Genomic DNA, 21,167 nt, shown 5'->3' with positions numbered 1-21,167 from the left:
GTTAGATGTGTTATTATGATCTCTCATCGTTAATAACAACAGAGGATGGTAAGAAGCTATTGGTTGAATTATTCACATATCATGGCCAGTATGCAACAGTTTTTCAAACATAAATCAGAGCTGCAGTGATAAAACAGAAAGTCTACAACAGAATCTACAACAGAATCACGTCTTCTGACTATCGCATATTCAGAAACGGTGTACGGTAGTGTTGAAAACATATTTTCTGGAAACAATTATTAATAATTCGGACATTAAAAAAAAGTTAGATCAGGTTATTCTTCTTTTTTCACCGAATTCTTCCTCCTGATTCTTCTATTTAAAAGGATGAACTGGACTATCAAACTGAGGATAATCAAAGATTTTATTTCTTTTTATTTGAAAAGAGTTGTGTACCACATGGTACCTGATGGTTATTGTCATGCTTCATGTCTACCTAACTTGAGACACAGAAGGTCAAATTCACCTAGCATCTCTATGTCTTGCGTAGAACTTAAAGAAAAGTTCATTATGTCAGTTTGTATTCGATGCATAGTTCGACGCGTCAGGAGCTGCTCTTCTCATTTATAAAACAAGCAAATAAAAATTGAAAAGGAATTAATTTTAGAATGTCCATTCTATATATATTTTAATTTGAATAAAAAATTGCCTGATTTCATACAATACGTTCTTTGTTCGTCCGCAAATAGATTATCTAGCGTCTACTATTGTTTTGTCTCAGTCTATTAAGGAAATCGATATTACTTCAGTATCTAGGTATCTGATCTTGTTACCCTAACCGAACGCTATCAAATTTATCTCCTTGGTGAAATTCAATACCTTTTGCCAAGATGTCACAAATAATTTATGTGGAAAACATAAATGGTCCGCAATAATAATAATTACGTATAATAGACTGGCTATTATCTTTTTAGAATCACAAAGCTTGCATTAAATCTCAAAAAACATCAATCGCGTCATCCGCGGTAATAATCAATTATTTATTTATCCAATTGTCGTACTACAAACAGGAATTACTCATACAGTAGTTGATGTTACTACAAACTTTTAATATCCATCAAATTAATCTATAAAAACCATGAGTCACATGTTTTATGTTGACCTAATCCAAACAATTCATAACTCGACCATTCTAGCTTAGTATTCTGGATATGCGCGAACCCAAAAGTGTTTAAATAGACAGTAAACAATTTTATGACAATACGATTGCTTTAACACCAGTGTCACGTTAATCATAGGGGCTTGGGTCAAAATTTCAATTTTAGCAAGTAATATTCATTAATAAGTAGTAATTCTGAATGTATGTTATAATTAAAATTATTCATCAAATATTAGATTAATATTTATTATTGCATGTATCAGTATTTTAGTATTTTTATTATGATAAAATAGTACAAATTATTAGACAGAAAATTATAATCATCATATTCAAAGATGATAAAAGGATAATATTGTCATAAAGGGTAATATATTGAATATATACTAAATTATATAATCCATAACTAATAAATTTCTATTCTAGAAAGAAACAGTTTTAAAAATTACAAGAATCTAATTGTACTGATTGATAATAAAATTAATAATTAAAAAGACTTTTGTTAATGTATCAATTGAAAATTATATTTTACGTAGAAAAACAATTGAACGAGATGAAAAAATTACTCCGTCTCATGGAATGCTTTGCTGTTTTCAAAAGTGGCCTTAGAAACACGGATGATGTTGAACATCCAGCACTATCATTTTCTGTAATTACTCCAGAAATGGTTAATACAATTGGCGTCTTTGTGCTTTGATTGCCGAAGAGAAGTAAGTGAAATAGCAATAGCTAATCAAGTAGATATTTGAACCGAACGGATATGCAAGGTTGTTATCGCTGATGCTGATCAAAAGCTCCCTTGCATTGAACGAATGTTTGGATGTCCTCAAACGCAAACCAAGTTAATTTTTCTGGCGATATACCACAATAGACAAACTTGAGAACAATATGTTTATCAAGAAATGAAAATACGTTAGAACAATGGACTTCAGAAATAAAAACCGTTTTTTCGGCCAATAAGGTCATAAGTATTTGAGATTACAATCAGTAATCTATTAAGAAAACTGGGAAACTGTAATTAACCAATATTAAGCTGCTTTGCTAATACGTTTTGATATTAAACGAGTTTCATTCCATCACGTCTGCGTCTGCTCATTCGTCCGCTTTTGTTGTTGAAATATTAACCGAACTACGTTCCGATTTATTGCTTCATCTCCAATTACCTCCTGATCGAAACTTCCATCTCAATATTTCAAAGTGAAATCAAATCAACACAAAACGAATAATAAAAAAATTACTTTTACTTACGCATCTGGAATTGTTACTATGTTAACAGTAAGATATAGAAACATCAAATGAGTGCCGTATGATTTACTTGTTCCTGGGTCGCAAAGAAGAAAGAGAATATACTCGGACGCACATTATGACGGAGGTGGGTTAGGTTTTTGTGTTATTAAATCGAGGTACGCAAATTAAGAGAATGAGAGGTAGTGCAACGCAAAGCAAAGCTCTAATTTCTAAGACTTTTCGGTACAATGTCTAGGACTCATCTCATTAGAAGGGTGAAAGGGTGAAAAAATTAAACTTGTACTTCTGTACGATTAACATTCTACTTAGTTTCATACGAATCAGATTTGTAAACTATCCTGTTGTAACGGTCTTACTACAAGCCGCTGAAATAATACTTCACGTCCATGTATAACTACGGCAAAAATTCGTTGATCACTGTGTTCCAGAACACGCAACGGTATGTACCCTCATTAGCGTCTTAAGAAACAAATAACATCCCATTTAGGACTTTACGATGGGCCCAGAATAGGCCTAAACTTGTGCCAAGTATGTATAACTTTGGCACTAGCTCGGAAGCCGTTATTGGCCCAGACTTGGTGAGACTCCGGGATGATAACAATATCTTTAGCTTGGTTTGTAAATCTGGACCAGGCCTGGTTGCCTAAATAAACCCAAGACTGGTCTGCAACCGTGGGCCAAGCTGGTTGCTTGTAAAATTAGCGTTGGCCCAAGCTAATCCCCGTCGTTCAAGTCTGGGGACTCCTACAATGGATGGTATTGGATTGTTTCATGCGAGATCTCGCACTTTATCGGTTTGATGCCATTTTTATTGCGTACAAGTTGCAATTTTAGAGGGAAATAAGTTTATAATCTGCTGATATTACGTTTTATTTTGCTTAGGAATTTTTTATATTTACTTTAAACTTTACACTTTTTACCACTTTACCACTTGTTTATTTCACTTAGTTTTTCTATTTTCATTTCAAACTGTCCACATAATATTAAGTTTGAGGTTAGGAAATGTACTTCTACTTATGGAATTTTGATTAGTGGCAACCATGATGCAATGGCAAGTGACATGCAATATTCTTCTATGTAATATTTTCCAAGGATGCAATAACTTGTATGTTGTCTTGCATCATGTGAAGCCGCCTTTAGGATTCTGTCTGCTGTCTAATTATCAGTAGAACTAAATGGATTGGTGTATATCTCATAAAGTCTGGTTGCAAGTTTATTTCCCTATCGATCACCGCTATAGCAAAACAAGGGTTTTGGAAAATGTTTCTCCTTTGATCTACAATTTTATCGCAAATTGGTAAAACGAATGGAATATAGTCTAGATTTTGATACTAGGCTCATAATCAATGTATACGATTCAAATGTTTCGTTTTTACAATATACATTGGAAAACGAGCATATCTTAACCAGTTAGCTCAATGCTGTGACTGGGAGTAGTTGAAGTCTTCTCATATTTTTACAGCGAAGCTCACTGCTTAATATCAGGCTGGTAATGTGGTAATGTCCTACTCGTCTTACTTCGTAAAGTATTGACTAATGTGCTATTAAAACAAGATGTATATATGTTTGATGAAGTCTGATGATTATCTTTAAAATCAGTAGTACTTCTATTACTAGTTGTTACTTGTTGGAGATCCATCTGCTCAAATCTGGGTGTGCTGGTTAAATGTTTTCGCTTTACTTAGTATTCGACTAGGTTCCCTACTCAAAAACTCCGTAGTGCCTTGCATTCAAAAAGTATACTGTTGCCTCTTTCGTCTTCTAACCAACAGAATCGGCAGTCATCTATTTTTGCTAGTTTGAGCTTCTTACACTCTTTTGTTAAAAAATCTGTTAAAACTCTTACTATGGTTAATTTATTCTCCCGACATCTTCTAGTCGTATTTCTTGTCGTGATCCTAACATGCTGTGCAAGTATTCCATTCCTTTTTTTTTTCATTTCTTCCAATATTGTATCGGTGCTGATTCCATAAAACGGCTTTGATCATTAAAAGTGTGTTGGCCCCGACACTAGGGTGACTTTTTTATTTTTGGGTAGTTATTTAATTTGAAGAAAAGCTCAGCGATTCAATAACTGCCTGGTTATCTCCCAATCACGTAAATTTTTCTTTCTTGTGTTTCTGTTTTTTCAAAGCTTTCAATAGTTGAATGTGGAATAAACTTCGCCTTGGAAGTGTAAATTATACCAGTTAGAGTCTGCTGATACATGTAGACTTATAGTAACCAATAACTGTTATTGTTCTTATAAGAGTTAATGAACGAAAAACGGGGGCTTACAATAGGGACTTGACAATTTTGAATTAAGTTTGTGAACGCACCTTCTCACTTAACATCGAACTGTCACTGTCAGTTTATTCAGTAGACATAACCTTTTTATCATGGTGAAGTACACGAACGAACAACGTCCGCAAATCTTAAAAATTTACTACAGAAATTCGGAGTCGGTGGCCGCTACTTTAAGAGCATCATAGGGCTATATTTTTTCATCGACGATAGTGGTCGCCACGTTACTGTGAATGGTGATCGTTGTCGTGCCATGATTATCGATTATTTTTTGCCCGAATTGGAATATATGGACTTGGACAGCATGTGGTTTCAACAAGACACCGCCACAAGCCACACAGTATTCTTTACAATCGATTTATTGAAGAACAAGTTTGATGAGCGTGTTATCTCAAGAAATGGACCAGTCGATTGGCCGCCTCGTTCGTGCGATTTATCTCCTCTAGATTTTTTTCTTTGGGGCTACGTCAAGTCATTGGTCTATGCTAATAAGTCAACGACGTCAAAGCCAACATTAAACGCGAAATAACAGCCGTTTCGGCCGAAATGTGTGGCCGAGTCATGGAAAATTGCGTCCAACGAACCAACTGTTGCAAACGTGCCCATGGTGGCCATATGAGCGAAGTCGAGTTCCATTCATAAATGTTTTGAATGTACTTCAAACCGATAATAAAGTTTTTGAATTATCTCAAATGGTTTTTATTGGAAAATCCCTTACATTACTATCCTAACAAGATCGTTTCTCACGTTTTTTTTGAAGGGGAGTTGATTGAAAAATTTTGTAATCTAATGAGTTAAACTGAAGATTATATCTTGATTACTGAAATAACCATCGGACGATGTAATTGTGATAGTTGGTGTAGTGATTGTACATAGCTCCGAAAATTCTATATTAATATAAAAAATTCGAAAGAGAAATTCAAGAGAATGTGAAAATATATCGATACTAATCACAATTTTTTTACTGTATCCTAGCAACACAATATTTGTGCAAACTTTTGTTTATTAGACCATAAAAGATTGCATTTTACAATATAATGAACCATGGCAACGAATTATTAACAACAACATAGCAACACAAGTAAATTATTATCACGTGTTTTCGAATAAGTAATCTCTAATTTTATAATAACAATGTATACACTCTGTTTTCAAGGTTTTCTTCATAACGACATCGGTTGTTAGTATCTTACATATCGAAGGCAATAAAAAAAATTATATGTCACAAAAGGAGACAATGGAAAGGTTATAGGTTAAAATCAAGATTATTTAATGACGTTTGAAACAGTAACATTCTAAATTGATTCTAGTATAATGTTTATAGAAGTAATATTAAAATTATTTGAAATGTGCAGTTTTGTCTTTCGGTTCATGTAAGGAAGTACAAACGTTATCAGAAAAGAAGAGGAATCAATTTATTAGTCCTATGTTTTGTGGCATCGAAAAAAAAATTAACTTGAATTGGTCGAATAGTTAACTGCAGCACAACGACATACAAAGAGCGTATGTAATGGTGGGTCCACACGATACAGACTTTTGTTCATACAGATATCTGTACACTTTGAAGTCGGAGTAAAAAAACGCAGACCATGCATACTCCGACTTTTCGATCGCACCGACATTTGTCTGTACTGTCTACTTTGCACAGACATAATTCTATAGAATTTTATGGAAATATATATCGTGTGGACTCACCATAAAAGAATGATGGACAAACGAATTACTATCCAGATCCTGAATAGGATACCATTGGGGAATTGGGTTACTAAATATTCAAAATACTTTCTTCTTTGACTATATAATAATAGATATATTACTTCTTTCATTGCAGAACGTAGAAATATTCTATCATTTTTAATTTTTTTTAGTAATATAATGAGAAAAACGCTTTATTGCGGGAGTCGTAATCAAGTAGGTATTATTAATACTTAAATTTAATGTTCGTTACTGTTTAATATGTCTCAAAAATAGTAATTTATATCTTGAGAAACAGTTGAAATAAACAGTCTTTCAAAAGTTAAAGATTTGGAATGAATTCTATTTCAAAAGCTGAAACAAATGAATTTACTAGTACCTATTTCTCAAAAGGGCAAATCTTTGTAAACTTTTGAATGCCAAAACGAATCTTAGTTGTTTTATCTTATTCTAGAGTACAGAATATTAAATAAAGTGGTTGTATAAAATGATGGAACAAAAAAAATTATAAAGGAATTTAATAAATGAGAAAGTGTAAACAACAGCTTATGTGACCTGCATTTGCAGCATAAATTCTTGGCATGCTTTCAACCAAGTGGTCCAATAAGTTTTGTACGACATCTGCTTAAAGGAAGAAGATTTATAAGCTCCTGTGTGGTTTCTGGTCGCAGATTGTGGTCGACAATGGCTTTTTATAACTGATTCTAAGCAGTCTCTGTAGGATTCAGAATGACACTTTGGGACATATTCAGTCGACTCTTCGATAGTTGATTTTCTTCTTGTCATATCAAAAGCAACCAAAAATCCCAAAAATCAACACCAATATGAAACTCATTCATTTTTTTTATATATCAAATTTCAATGTACAATTTAAAACAGATTTAGATCTGGATACAGGTCAGTTTAGAAATAGGATAATATACAGAAGACTATACTAATCTGAGAGTTAGAATCAATTTCTCTGTTTTTTTTATGTAAACAACTAACCTAACCAGGATGACCGAGCTTTCCTCGGTATTTTGTTTTTTTTTTTGAAAATATATTTAAATACGAATTATCTACTGGTGAAATATGAATGATATTTTTAGATCTTGCCGACATAATTATAGAATATATTTAAGTAAAAAATCACGAGTGCAGTTAGTTTAATATCTTTGTCATCACAGTTTCAGTTGAAATCGGGTCTTAATCTAATTCCTCCTTCCATACTTTATTGCGGGTATGTCGAGGATTTTCATTTAGAAGATGAACTTTAAACGTAGTTGGTCGCTTAACTCTAGAAAATCCCACATACAACATGCCATGAAGACCGGACTTGACTTTAAGTCAACCTAAAAAACTCGAAACTTTGCCCCTGGGATTTGTGGACAGTTATTGGTGACGCTGCATGGTGCATCCCAGTTGCCCTTTTAATGAGTCAAATGTTATCATTGGTAAATGAACTTCTTTGCTGAATTGTTCACCAGTAACAATTTTCGCCTTTATTATGTAAATTCACAGACTTGTTACCATGAGCCTTACACCATTGCGTAGTCCTTCTAATATATCTAAAACACGCAACAACATTATTAATGAATTATTTTCTCAATTTTAATTCTTGTGATCGCAAAGGGGAAATTCTATTGTAAATTCAACCGCTCCTTCAGGTTGTTTCATTGAGTCACGGCTATAGTAAAGTTTTTTACTATTCAGGAAGCTTGGCAACGATATCATCACTATTTTTTCCAAAATCTTTGTTATGAGGCGCGAGTATTTCTTTGTATTTCATCTATACATAATTTCAATTGGCTAAGCAGTTACCAAATAATTAAGATTGATGCTTGAAATGACATTCTATGGCAATTTAATTTCTTTCATAGTATTTTAAAAGTCTTGAAAATGGAATATAAGGAGCATTGCTTGATAGAAACATCTAATAATTCAGTTTTATTCCCAATTGGTCGTACAGCAGACATTAGCGAAAATCTTAATACTATTACTTTTCCACCGAAAGGAAGATTTAAGATTGGGACTACCCAAACGCCAACTTTTTCCTGATATTTTATTTTCAATTATTTTATTTTTTATTATTATTGAAAACCCGAATAAAACAACATTTTGATTTTAATGATTACTAGGTATATCGATTTATCGCCCCCGAAACTGAATTTCATGAAAATCGTTGGAATCGTTTCCGAGCATCAGTAAGAAATTGAGACATGGATAAATGATCGTGATAAAAACACTACATAGACAAATGATTCAAGAAATGAAGTAATTGGACAGATTGCTGTCTTGGTAAAATTCTAGTTTCAAGCAACAGTAATTTAAAAGTATGGAGATAAAATATTGTTTCTATTTAAACAATATCATTTTCAAAAAAAGACGGATACTGTTCGGCTGAAGTGGACTGTTTTCTTGTTGAAAACAAATCGAAATGCTCGATAAAATTAGTAGTTATTCTCTAGCTTTATTGATGGGTTTGTATTGGAATTTTATATTGTTTAATTTGTAATACAATTTGTAGTGAAACGAATTCTCGACAATATCTATATTTTATTTCAAATAATCCATATATAAGTTCAATGTCAAGACTATTTATATGGCAAATCGATGAAAGGCTTGTTCAAGGGCTTAATTATCATACTTGTATGTATGGCAATCGATTTGTTGCTAGTGTATCGTAACGATTTTTTTCTATTTTTGACATAGGTCTATATTTATTACAACTCTTATATAGTAAAGGATTCACTAAACTTTTTTATTAATACGTTAGCGAAAATTTGTATTTTCTATTCTAATAAATCTTCTTCCTCTGCATCTAGTGCAAAATTTAACAAGTTTATTATGATGTGCTCCAGATAACCTGACCTAACGTATCTTTCAAGAAAAAGCCCAAAATTATTATTTTTACACGTTTCTCACTTAATTATCATTATTTTGCTTATTTCAGAGAGAGAGAGAGGGGGAGAGAGAGAGAGAAACACTATTTGTATGAAAATCAAGTGCATTCTTTTCCTAAAGAACTTGAAGCGAACTAGAAACCATAATTTGAATTCATAGAGATCTCAGATTTTAGCACTATCGAAGAATTACATATTTATAACTTTTTGTCAACGTTCAAAGTTTTAAATTAAACGGTATTCAGACATATAAAAAGTATTTGTATTTATACAGTACATTATAAATGATTTTCAATAAAATGTTTTGTCCTATTTTACTTCATCATATACAATAAAGCCGCTTGATTTATGCAAGTATAGCAAAATTAGAAGATTCCAAACTTAAAAATTCACAATTTTAAAGATCAAAATATTCCCGCTAGAGAAGACTCTTATCATAACTAAAAATTACAGTTTTTATGTCACTTACAAAACAAATAGCTCTATGATATCACTGTATATAAATATATAACCATGCATTCTCGTAATGCAACATGAACCCGCGAATATTGACGACTCAAGAACTTTAGTTAAAAGATTGGTAGTATATAGTGCGGGATCCAGCTGCAAAATTATGACATGAAGAATGTACACAATCAAAATCTGATTTGGAGGTATTTTTACAAGTAGGAGAATGTATTTTTCATAAGGTGTCAATTAAAAATTACCCGCGAATACTATTAATTAAAATCTAATTAATTGAATTTTATTAATACATTTCGTTTACATCTTATGGAAATTCAACCTATAGCACTTTAAAACAGTGTATTTGAAAGATTTGAAAAGTCACAGTTGCTGCTGACTGCTTAGCCGCAACCTCTACGCAGCCAGGTGTAAACAGGTATGATTTTGTAAAAACTTCTCGTTCATTATGTATATTAATTTCATTTACACCAAATTAAAGCTAATTTTTTTCTGTATTTAATGGTGCTTGTAAAAGAAAACCGCAAATTGAAGTTTCCTTAATTTAAAGATGCCAGGTATTGGAAATAAAGTGACAAAGAGTGAGTGCACGACGTTACTGGTTAGACAAGGACGCTAAATGCCAGTTGTACGCGTTTTTTGAGCTATTGCGCATGCCTCGATAAATAGGGTTCTCATTCAAGTAGCTGAGCTTAGGTTTATATTGATTATAAATCCTAACCATACTCTTTTGCTGCTCGTAATACGTATTGCTTTTATTGTTGTTGTTTAATAAATATTATTATTGTTTATGTACGATGATAGTGAAAGCACCAAGGAATCTGACTTCGAATAAATGACGAGGAATGAGATTTCATAATTTATTAAAAAAATTAACCTATTTTTTCTATCTGATACTTCTGTTTTATCTGTACATAATGTTGATTATTCTGTAACTTATTATTAAAACTCTACAATCATCTGATATTGAGTGTCAATAATTTGTCATTTGTGACTGCAGTAAAAATATAAATAAAATCTTAGAGCTTAAACAAAACTTATATATTAAAATTTTCTTTCAGATGAATGATCAAGATTTTATTTTTGATAAGTATGCTCTTGTGATTGTTTTGTTACTTAATATGGTTTTGGAAATCACTAAACAAAACTTCATAAAGTCCAATTTTTTTCAGATTATGTATCCAACTTTATTATTATGATTATTTAATTATTTAATATTATTTTTTTTAATGTTATTAATATTTTATCTAATTATTTTTTTCAGAGCATTTAATTAGAGTCGTTTTGACTATTTAGACCGCTAGTTGAGAACCCTATTTATCGAGGCATGCGCAATAGCTCAAAAAACGCGTACAGCTGGCATTTAGCGTCCTTGTCTAACCAGTAACGTCGTGCACTCACTCTTTGTCACTTTATTTCCAATACCTGACATCTTTAAATTAAGGAAACTTCAATTTGCGGTTTTCTTTTACAAGCACCATTAAATACAGAAAAAAATTAGCTTTAATTTGGTGTAAATGAAATTAATATACATAATGAACGAGAAGTTTTTACAAAATCATACCTGTTTACACCTGGCTGCGTAGAGGTTGCGGCTAAGCAGTCAGCAGCAACTGTGACTTTTCAAATCTTTCAAATACACTGTTTTAAAGTGCCATAGGTTGAATTTCCATAAGATGTAAACGAAATGTATTAATAAAATTCAATTAATTAGATTTTAATTAATAGTACTCGCGGGTAATTTTTAATTGACACCTTATGAAAAATACATTCTCCTACTTGTAAAAATACCTCCAAATCAGATTTTGATTGTGTACATTCTTCATGTCATAATTTTGCAGCGGGATCTTAGACTAATACCAGTTTGCTGTAACTGCACGTTCAAATATAAATTTAATTGTACTATGAAAGAAAATTTCGTACATAACTTAGTTAACAGACCTTTCCTTTTTCGCCATTGTTGGTATCGGTGAATCCACACAGGCTCTCCTTGTGGGTAGGAATATCATAAAATTGTATGGATATCTCATAAGCAGTTACTATTTTAGAAAGAATATCACGAGTACCATTAATTTTCTTTTCTAACGTTCATCCGCGATTTTTACGAGTAGTGCCTTTTAGAAATAGTTAAATATAAATGAAACCCAACGAACAATAATTTTTTTCACATGACGATGATCATGTAAACTTGAATTTACTGTTGCAGATTCAAGAGAAGCCCCAATCGCTTGATCTGCGCAACATTATTTAGAATGTTTTATTTTGACGCAGTACTAAAAGAGCTCAATTCATCTCTAGTACTGTTTTTAAACACGACACCCTAATAAGTAGGCAAAATTATCGAACCTAACAATAAGTACATACTTCCTTGCTTATTGTATATGCCTCAGTTCTTAAGAATATTTCAAACCCATTAAATCCTGTTCACAATGACTTTCTTTTCCACATACTTATTTTTAGACCAAAAATATTCCTATGATTGATATTTGTAAAAAAAAGCATTTATAGAAATTCTATGCTACAAATCCTTCGACATAATTTTTCGTAGATGGAACAACTCTTCTTATAGGTCCACAAATTTTATAGGGTTTCTAAAAAGACATCTAGTAACGATCATAAAAATGTTGGTCTGATAGAATTGGAGAGATTTCTTCTTTATACTACCTACTGGACCCAAAAGATCATTTGATTAGGTAAATTCGAGCTTAATAGATTTACTGGTGTGCTCATTGGACATTACCCAATGTATTACTACTTAACGAACATCTAAGAAACTTCCACAGCAAGGACCTAAAGAAAACACCTCCTCTATGAGTCGAGGCTTACATTCACGCTTCTTAAAACCAGAAGGTGTAAGCCGAATAGCGTTCAGACTTTGAAAAGTCGTTGCTATCTGACCGAAAAACAGTCCAGGGTACACAATAGATCAATAAGCCAAAGGGTTTACGAGGTCGATCGACGACCTTACTCCCTAGCTCATCTAATCTAATTTAAATTTTCACTGGCGTCGCGTCGGCTGCATAGTCACGTAATTACAAACTCACAAGCTCAATTTCAATATGAAGTATTTACACTAGCGAGCTATAGAGCTTTTTAAAATACAGGCTTTTCAAATATATCTCTCCCTATGAACATATTGCCATGTCACATCATTCTTCAAAACATACGTAACATCTACCAAACTTTTTTTGCATGTGATGGAACAGTCTCTCGCATCTGGCACTCAAAAGAAGTCTCTAACAACTCTTCAGGTATCATAATCCAACCACTAATGATCTCAAACGTAAATTCAAAAATTTCATCCAACATCTTTAGCGCGATGTCTGCATCAACAGCATGACCGTACTACACACTACTTTTTATTTATCCTTGAACTTTTTGAGTAGGGGAATGGTTGTTATACATAGCACAACTTCACAGTTATTTGATATTTACAGATAGTCGTCCTATTTATCATAATTACTACTATGGCCGTTAAGCACATATTCACCATCTGCAGACAGTACTCTACTACATACGAACTATTTGATCTGAAACCCCACAAATATCAAGAAAGTTTTTGAGTCTTCCAAATAAATATAATTGAGTGGCAGTTTTTTAATAATTTTGTATGTAATTTGCGTAATTTTCATATTTTTTCTTACCGTGCTAATAACCAGCGTTGTCGGGGCATATCAAACAGAATTAAAAATTAAAAATATTGGAAAAATAATAATCCCCGTTAATGTTGCTGAATCGATGTCACTATATAATGAATTTGAAAGTTTGTTCATATTATATACACCCCACTCAATTTTCAATATTTTACAAACAAAGCCGTACTAAAGGATAATAAATTTATTTATAAACGAATATGTCGAAACTGTATCAATGGCAAGAATAAATATATATACTAGATGTTATTTTCAGTAACTTGTTATACATTTAGCATCAGGAGCTTGTATTTTCGTCTATCAATGTTGCAATGTATTTTAAATTTGTCTTAGACGACTGCACATTTGGGTTGGTACGAAAGATGAACCGACATAACATCTCTTTGCGGGAAGTAATGTGAGATCCAGGTCAATTAAAAATATATATAGATCACATGTTACGTTTTGGCAAATTTGAGACCTCTATGACGTCTGTGGGTAAATAAATTTAGGTCGTTTTAACAGTTCGAATATTTTAGCAATTCATTAGTTTACTACATAAAAACAAATAAGTTATATGGTCTAAAAATATTTTTCTCCGATTTCAAATCAAATATACACGGTGTTACAAAATCCAAATTGATATATTTAGCCTAATGAATAGAAATACAGCAATTCCTTTTTTTTTGGAAAATACTAGAAACTGCTCAAGTTCTTTTGTACCTTGTGGTAATTACATGAAATTGACGGAAAAGCTGGAAATGTTAAGCGTGCCATATATTATGAATGAAGGTATTGCTTTTGCTATATAAGCAAATTACTGGTACATTTGTAGACAATCACTACACCATTCTTACATTTGCTTAAATTAGTTTTAATTGTGGTACTTGTCCAATTTCCAGTGGCTCATACAGCTAATCATTCAAGCTTCTGTTACAAGTTTCCAGTCTTCTGCTGGTCGTCTATGTTGCTAAAAATGAGCGATTCTATCGGTTATACTTCAGAAATTAGAGTTCAGGCCGAAGAAGTGGGACTATTTTCACAAAACTACAAGAAAAGATGTCTTTAGGACGTAGTATGACGAAACAAACACCTAAAACAAGAAACAAAACCACGAATTCACCAATCAATAATCAGACGTATAATGACCTATACGTCAGAAACAAGGGTAGAAACAAAAAACTCTAGCAAACCACAGAAATAAAATTATCAGACGGATTTTGGGAAATACACTATTAGACCAAGAAAGAAGCGTCGATCAGACCATCAGGTGACATAGACAACATTAATGAAAGTGTATCACAGCGTAAGAAACAATAGAACCAAGATATAAGTCGAATGACAGATGATAAATTGGTAAAAATTGTAAGGGATAAACCTCCAACTGGAACATTAGGTAGAGGTTGATCACGAAAGAGGTGTAGTGATAATAGATCCAAGATAAAAAGAGATATCGAAGAACGAACAGGTAATAGACCTATTATGGAAGATAAACGATGAAGTCTGTATAAAAAATCGTACCATGAGAAAATTATATTGAAGGTGTTAGAAAATGTATTGCTAGTTTACTAGCTCAAGCAAATATGGTTTCGTCTTTGTGATCCAAATACTGGATTAGAGACCATATGAATGTTTCTAATTATTTTAAACTCATTCTGAAAAGGGGAAATTCTTCTTTTGAACCCAAAAAAGCATTTACATTTTTTAAAGAAGACACAATTTTATTTTGGAAGCACCAAATGAACTCTGTCAAATGGATTCTAATAGTTGTGTGTTCTAATAAAACTAGCTCTAAATTGGTTGATAATAAACATGTCTACCCCAAAGAAAGTCAATAAAGTTAAATTTAAAAACCAATATTGAAAAAAATTCATTTATTTTTCAATCCTTTTGCTACCTTAAGCTTTTCACACACACATGTTATCTTACAACTTCGACATTTTTATTGACACAGGTTCGTCAAAACATGACTAAAAATTCAAACAATAATTTTACAGTCTTTGGTAGTGGCATAATGTTCTCTTTTTGAGATCGCTAAGGAAGGTTTAAACAAACATCGTTAGTCCAAAAAATTAGGTGTACCGTGCTTGAAATAGGTGGGCCTTTTCCTCGTGTGAATATAATAATTTCAACAAAGAATTCCAACACTCGCAGAAAACAGATATCGTGAGTAAATGCATCATTTGTCTTCACGACAATGCTCGCGAAGATACGGATAACAAAACCTATGATATAATCAGAATATTTGATTAGTAACAATTTTATTATCATCCATACAGTCCCGATGTAGCTCCCAGTGGACGTCACATGTTATTCATTTGAAAAAATACATGCGTGGTGAACCCCATCACAACAGAGACGATGTCAAAATGGATGTTTTGGAGTGGTTATCAATACAGACGTATTCATTGAAGACGGAATTCAAAAGCTAATTGGGCAATATGATAGTGTTCTAATATCGGTGGATAATGTCAAAAAGCGGATTAAAGTACATATTTTGACGTAATAATAAAATTACTGAAATATCCATGTTCGTTTATTTTATTTCAAAGCTGTACTGACTTTTAAAAACATGGCTCGTGCAATATTTCAAATCATAGTTATGAAAATCGGTTGGAACTGATTCTGATAAAGATATACATATGTGCACTTTGAATTTACGTTTCAAATACAAAAAAAAAAATTAAATCCAATTTTCCGCATTACGGAATAAACTTTTCGTTTGTCTTTGGATCATAAGTATCGTTGAATTACGAGTATATGTGATGTATTGAAGCTTGATTTATGATTTAAATTTGGTAATCTAGTAAGATTCCACTACTCAATCCATTAAGATGAACATCTAGATTTTTTATTATCCAATATTCGAAGAACTATACTTATTTTAATTCATGGAAAATTCTACCGTAAAGTTTGACGTATTAAAAACATTTCAATGTTATGGTCTTTTTATTTTAATAAATATTTATAGTAACATTTTTTTTTCCAGATGCCCCAAGCGAGAGTTTATACATGATCGGGGGAGTATGTGTTGCTATGTTTATGGTTGGACTCATCATCGTCCTATTGGCAGTTACCATAAGGTAATTTAGTTTTTAAGATTAAAAGAAAATTCAGGTACCTGATAGGATGAAGCGGGACTGAATTAATTCTACCAATATATCATATAGTGCAAAATATATAAGGCCCAATGGGACATAATAAACGATCAATGTTTGTACGAATAAAAAAAGTCTGAAATATCTTGTTACGTCTGATTGAATTGCGGCACAACGAAGATTGATAAGCACTTTGGTTTGAGTACAGCAATATACTAGTTACCACATGGAGATGAGCATTATCTATTACTATTGTTTTAATACACATCAATAAGGTATAACAATTATTTCGACGTCATTATCAATAGTGATGGAATCTTCGCGATAAGTCTGTCGATTTATTTCATAACGAATCTGTTACTCGGTTGTTATGAAATAAAAGACGGACTTATGAGATAACTTTAATCAGTGGTATTTTATGAGATAGTTACACGAACAAAGTGAAAGGTCAAAAAATTTATATTCGAGAGAATCAGTCGAAGACACATAATAAAATTAAATTTAATCCCAGAGGTAACCTTAAATACAGTTTTAATAATACGCCGCTTAAAATCATCATACATTTTACATACATTTATTGTCTTCAAAATAATGCTAGTTTTTCATTTATATTATTGGAATTTAACTTGTAATTCCACGCAGACATAAATTGTTTCCATATACGTGTTTTCTTTTTCTTTTAATACTTGGTATATTGTAATCAATGTTTTATCTGAAATCGTACTGATATGATCTATTTGGACATGTACAACTTCATTATTTTATCAAACCGTCAAACTATTGGTATCTGCGTCAAATTATTGGTATCGGCAGTTACGTCCTTGAAAACAGCGAGGAAGTTAGATCAATCATACTTCAAAGACAATGTCCGTGGTAACACCAGTAGTCTTTGGGTTACGATTCGTCATATATTACTGAGTGAAATAGTGAAATGGTATAGAGCAATCAAATATTCTCGTCAAAATACTAGCGGACTTGTATTGTTTATATTACTCACCTCTGGGAAAAGTAGAATATTATAATAACCGTTTGCGGCCATCCTCAACACACAAAGAAAATGTAGCTAACAAAACGACTTAAATCTTTTCGGTTTGAGATGTCTGAGATGTACATGTATATCGGTATCGTTGAATTTCTCTACAAATAACCCATAATCTAGATAAATCAGCAATATGACCAGTAATTTCTGAACAACCACAAACATTAACCCTTTAAAATCACAATTTGCTTTTTTGAAAGCAAGTTCCTTGGATATTTTCCATTTTTTTCGACTGTGTTTGTGCTTATGGGATACATATAGACTTACATTATTATGACATTTTGACATCACGATTGAAGATATCTAATCAGTCATTTAAGTTTTTTATCAGATTTTGATCAGCATTAAGGAACTTCCAACTCGTTCAGTTGAAATTTCACGTACTTTTATTCGATGATCACAAAATACGAGGGCATGGACTGTTTTAACTCCATCTGAACTTGGTCAGTAAAGACGAAAGCATTTTCAGGATAATATTCACATAACTTTTACTCACTTTCTTTGATTGTTTAATTGGCTTAGTGTTTTCAACCTCTGAAAATTCAATCCGCACTCGTATATTACAGAAAAAAGTATTAGTAAAGTATAGAGAGATAATATGATCGAATGATTGAATATTCATCAATATTTGTTTTGAATCCGTCCATGAACTTTTAACTCAATTATTTGTAACGGGATGCGATTTGATTATAGACCCACTCTCCCCCAACGGAAAATTGAGTTTAGTTATTCTTGGGCTTCTTTCTAATGGTGTTTATTTTAGTTCGATTTGGACTAGATTATTAGTGAGAGTTGGAAAAAAATTGAAATAAATGTTTACAGCAATTGGATGAAAATGTTAGTAAATGATTTGATGGATTATCAAAATGGAAACCGATTATTTATGTTGTGTGCGTTTTCACTAAATCAATGTATGTCGATTAAACATTTGAAAAGTATACAGTACACTTCCAGATATTTATTTTGTATCAAATTAACCTTTAACCTGACGTCATATCCAGAAAACACACGAAACTTATCAAAACGTTACGAACTCTAAACAAGTTGCTATTATTACTTTGTCCTGTGCATAAACATTTTTTCGGTTAGTATATTTTGAGTATATTTTTTAAGTAGCAAAAGCAAATACATGTTATTTTTGGTATAGGTTCAATTAAACAGTTCCATATTACTTTTATAAGAAAGTGGAAAATTCAAATGAGGGACACCAGTTATATCATTTGAGAATTATTTTGAAAATTAACGTAAGTTTACAGTTACTGTTGCTTTTAAGAACCTGTACCAGACCTTATACTGGCAACATTTACTGTTTTATTTCTAATATATGTACCTGATGCAAACAAAATAAAAACTTAGAGATTTTGAAATGATGTAGTTAATCAATGGATTCGTTCACTTGAGTTACCGTTTAAGAAATATGAGAAGAAGTGTAGAAAATATTTTGGCACAATAGAGAAACCGTACCTAGGGGAGTTTACAAAACAGCGCTATATTCTAGACTTGAAGAGCTTTTCGATCGGACAGACAAACAGGAGATAATACACTCAGAAAACTAATGGAATAGGCAATCCAGGGAGGAGAAGAATTATATGTAACATAGATCCGAGAGCAACTTTTGGCACTATAGATAGAGAGGAAATATGGTAATGCTTGTAAGATATGAATAACGCTTGTAAAAGTAATAAAACAATATTCTAAAAAAAAGGAGACGGAACAGTTCGAGCTTTTTGATAATTTTTGTGGTAATGAATAATATAGTAGAAAGAGTTGAAGAAATAGGAAGATATGAGCATGGAAAACAGAAAAATATATCCAGTTACACCCAGTTATTTATATCTGCAGATGTTATACTATTGTTTGCGAACTCAAAAATTAAAACAGAGACAATTTACCGCTTGAAAAGGCATAAGGATAAGTGTGGATAGAGCTTCTGTTCTGTAATGAATCTGCAGATGTTTTCTACATGTCTAAAACAAATGCTCTTCTAAAGCTACCGATGATTAAAAGCATGAGTATAAAGATTTCAAACAATGATGACATACAAAAGATGAAAATAAATCCTTTTGAACAAATCCTGATGAATGTTGTTCTTGTTATCTCTTTCCAATGTTAAGATGTTAGAATAAAGCATTCCAAATGAACGTTTACGATTACAAGATGTATTTCTATTAAACAGTCGAAAAGAATAGTTTTTATAAAATTTGTATTTTGGGTTATTTTCATCAGGGTAAACATAAATTTGAGCAATTGCAACCTCCCTTCGACAAAATTGATTTGGAGTTAGCATTTGTAAACTATTACTGTAAGACACACTCAATCAACTAAAAATAAAAACCGACGTCGTTGTACAATTACTAATATATTTTTTAAAGACACCAATGTGGGAGTTAAATTATTAGCCGCTCTAAATAACGTCTACTTTTTCGTTTTGACATAAGCCTATTATTTTATGAATGATAGTTTAAATTTATCATTTTTAAAGTAGCACATCAATTATAAATCATTTAAAAATAACACAAAACAGCAAATAGTATCTTATGTGCTATTTTGCTTAATTTTGCCTAAAAAACACATACCAAAATATTTGGAAAACGAGTTTATGAGGCTAGCAGTAACAACTGTAGTAGCAACAGTTTACAACTTTCTTTAACGGAATAATAGGCTAAATTTTCCGTAAATAGGATCTGCGGAATGATTAAAATACCAAGTTATTTCCCACAATTTTCTAATATTCATAATATATGCTTAATATGGTTTGGATTTTGCGAAAGGCTTATGCACTACTCAGCTTAGAGCCGGTATTATTTACCTATCCCGGATACAAAGTATCAAAAGGATTAGGCTCGGTTCACAAAATGAACTTGCGTACTGTGGTAATCCCAGTTTGGCGATGCTATCGTGCAGGCTCTTAGACACGACGCCAGTTGCTGACATAATAACTGGGACTATTTCTACATTTTCGCTGTGCCACATCTGTTTAATCTCAATTGTCAAAGGACTGAATTGACTCTTCTATTAACCACCACGATGTCAGATTTGTTATTCGTCACCTGTGTATCGGCGATAATGGACCTATCGTAGTAGAGTCTAAAATTGTCATTTTCGAGCACCTTCTGGATGAATGACTTCGGGTGGTGGTTGTTGTTCTTCGTCATCATTGTTCGTGTCAACCTCTGAATACCCTCTAGCTCTGTTTTCGTCCACTTCAGGATTCCAAAAGAGTCCGTTAAAACAGGTATGACATAGGTGTTGATTGCCTGGTCTAAGTTGCCCGCATTTAATTCGGATTGCATAAGTGACTTCACTCTTTTGGTGTATTGATCCTGGATTCTAGCTTTTGCCTGCTTGTGGTCCAGCGGCTTAGCCTAGGTATTTGTAGGTTTCTCCGTTTTCCATTGTCTGTACGATATCTCCGTTGGGAAGTTGTACATCTCCATTCATGATAATATCTTTCTCGATATGTAAAGTTTTGCACTTAGACACTCCATATGTATATCGGTGGAGAATCGATGTGTTATATCGAGAAAGTGATTGATTTGATGCTTATTTGCTGCGTATTGCTTGATATCGTCCATATTATAGAGAAGATGGGAGATGGTACAGTCGGTGTCTCTGTTCGCTTTAATGTTGAATCCGTACTTTGTATCATTGAGCATGGTAGATAAATGATTCATTACAAGGCAGAACCACAACGGACTCAGGGAATCGCCCTGGTATATTCCCCTACGAATG

At 32.4% G+C, this 21,167-nt stretch overlaps 1 protein-coding gene across 3 annotated transcripts in view; it reads left to right on the top strand.

Moving 5' to 3' along the window:
- The window catches only part of LOC130897396 (uncharacterized), a 650,875-nt gene that overhangs the window by 510,105 nt on the left and 119,603 nt on the right, over positions 1-21,167 (top strand). For all 3 annotated transcript variants that reach the window (XM_057806229.1, XM_057806228.1, XM_057806230.1), the window contains exon 4: positions 16,288-16,381. In XM_057806229.1, the coding sequence (XP_057662212.1) occupies positions 16,288-16,381 (94 nt within the window). The remainder of the gene's footprint in view (positions 1-16,287; positions 16,382-21,167) is intronic.

The sequence above is a fragment of the Diorhabda carinulata genome, chromosome 8, assembly GCF_026250575.1.
Source record: "Diorhabda carinulata isolate Delta chromosome 8, icDioCari1.1, whole genome shotgun sequence".
Lineage (NCBI taxonomy): Eukaryota > Metazoa > Arthropoda > Insecta > Coleoptera > Chrysomelidae > Diorhabda > Diorhabda carinulata.
The sequence above is the reverse complement of the archived record's forward strand: the minus strand, read 5'-3'. Positions and strand labels throughout refer to the sequence as shown.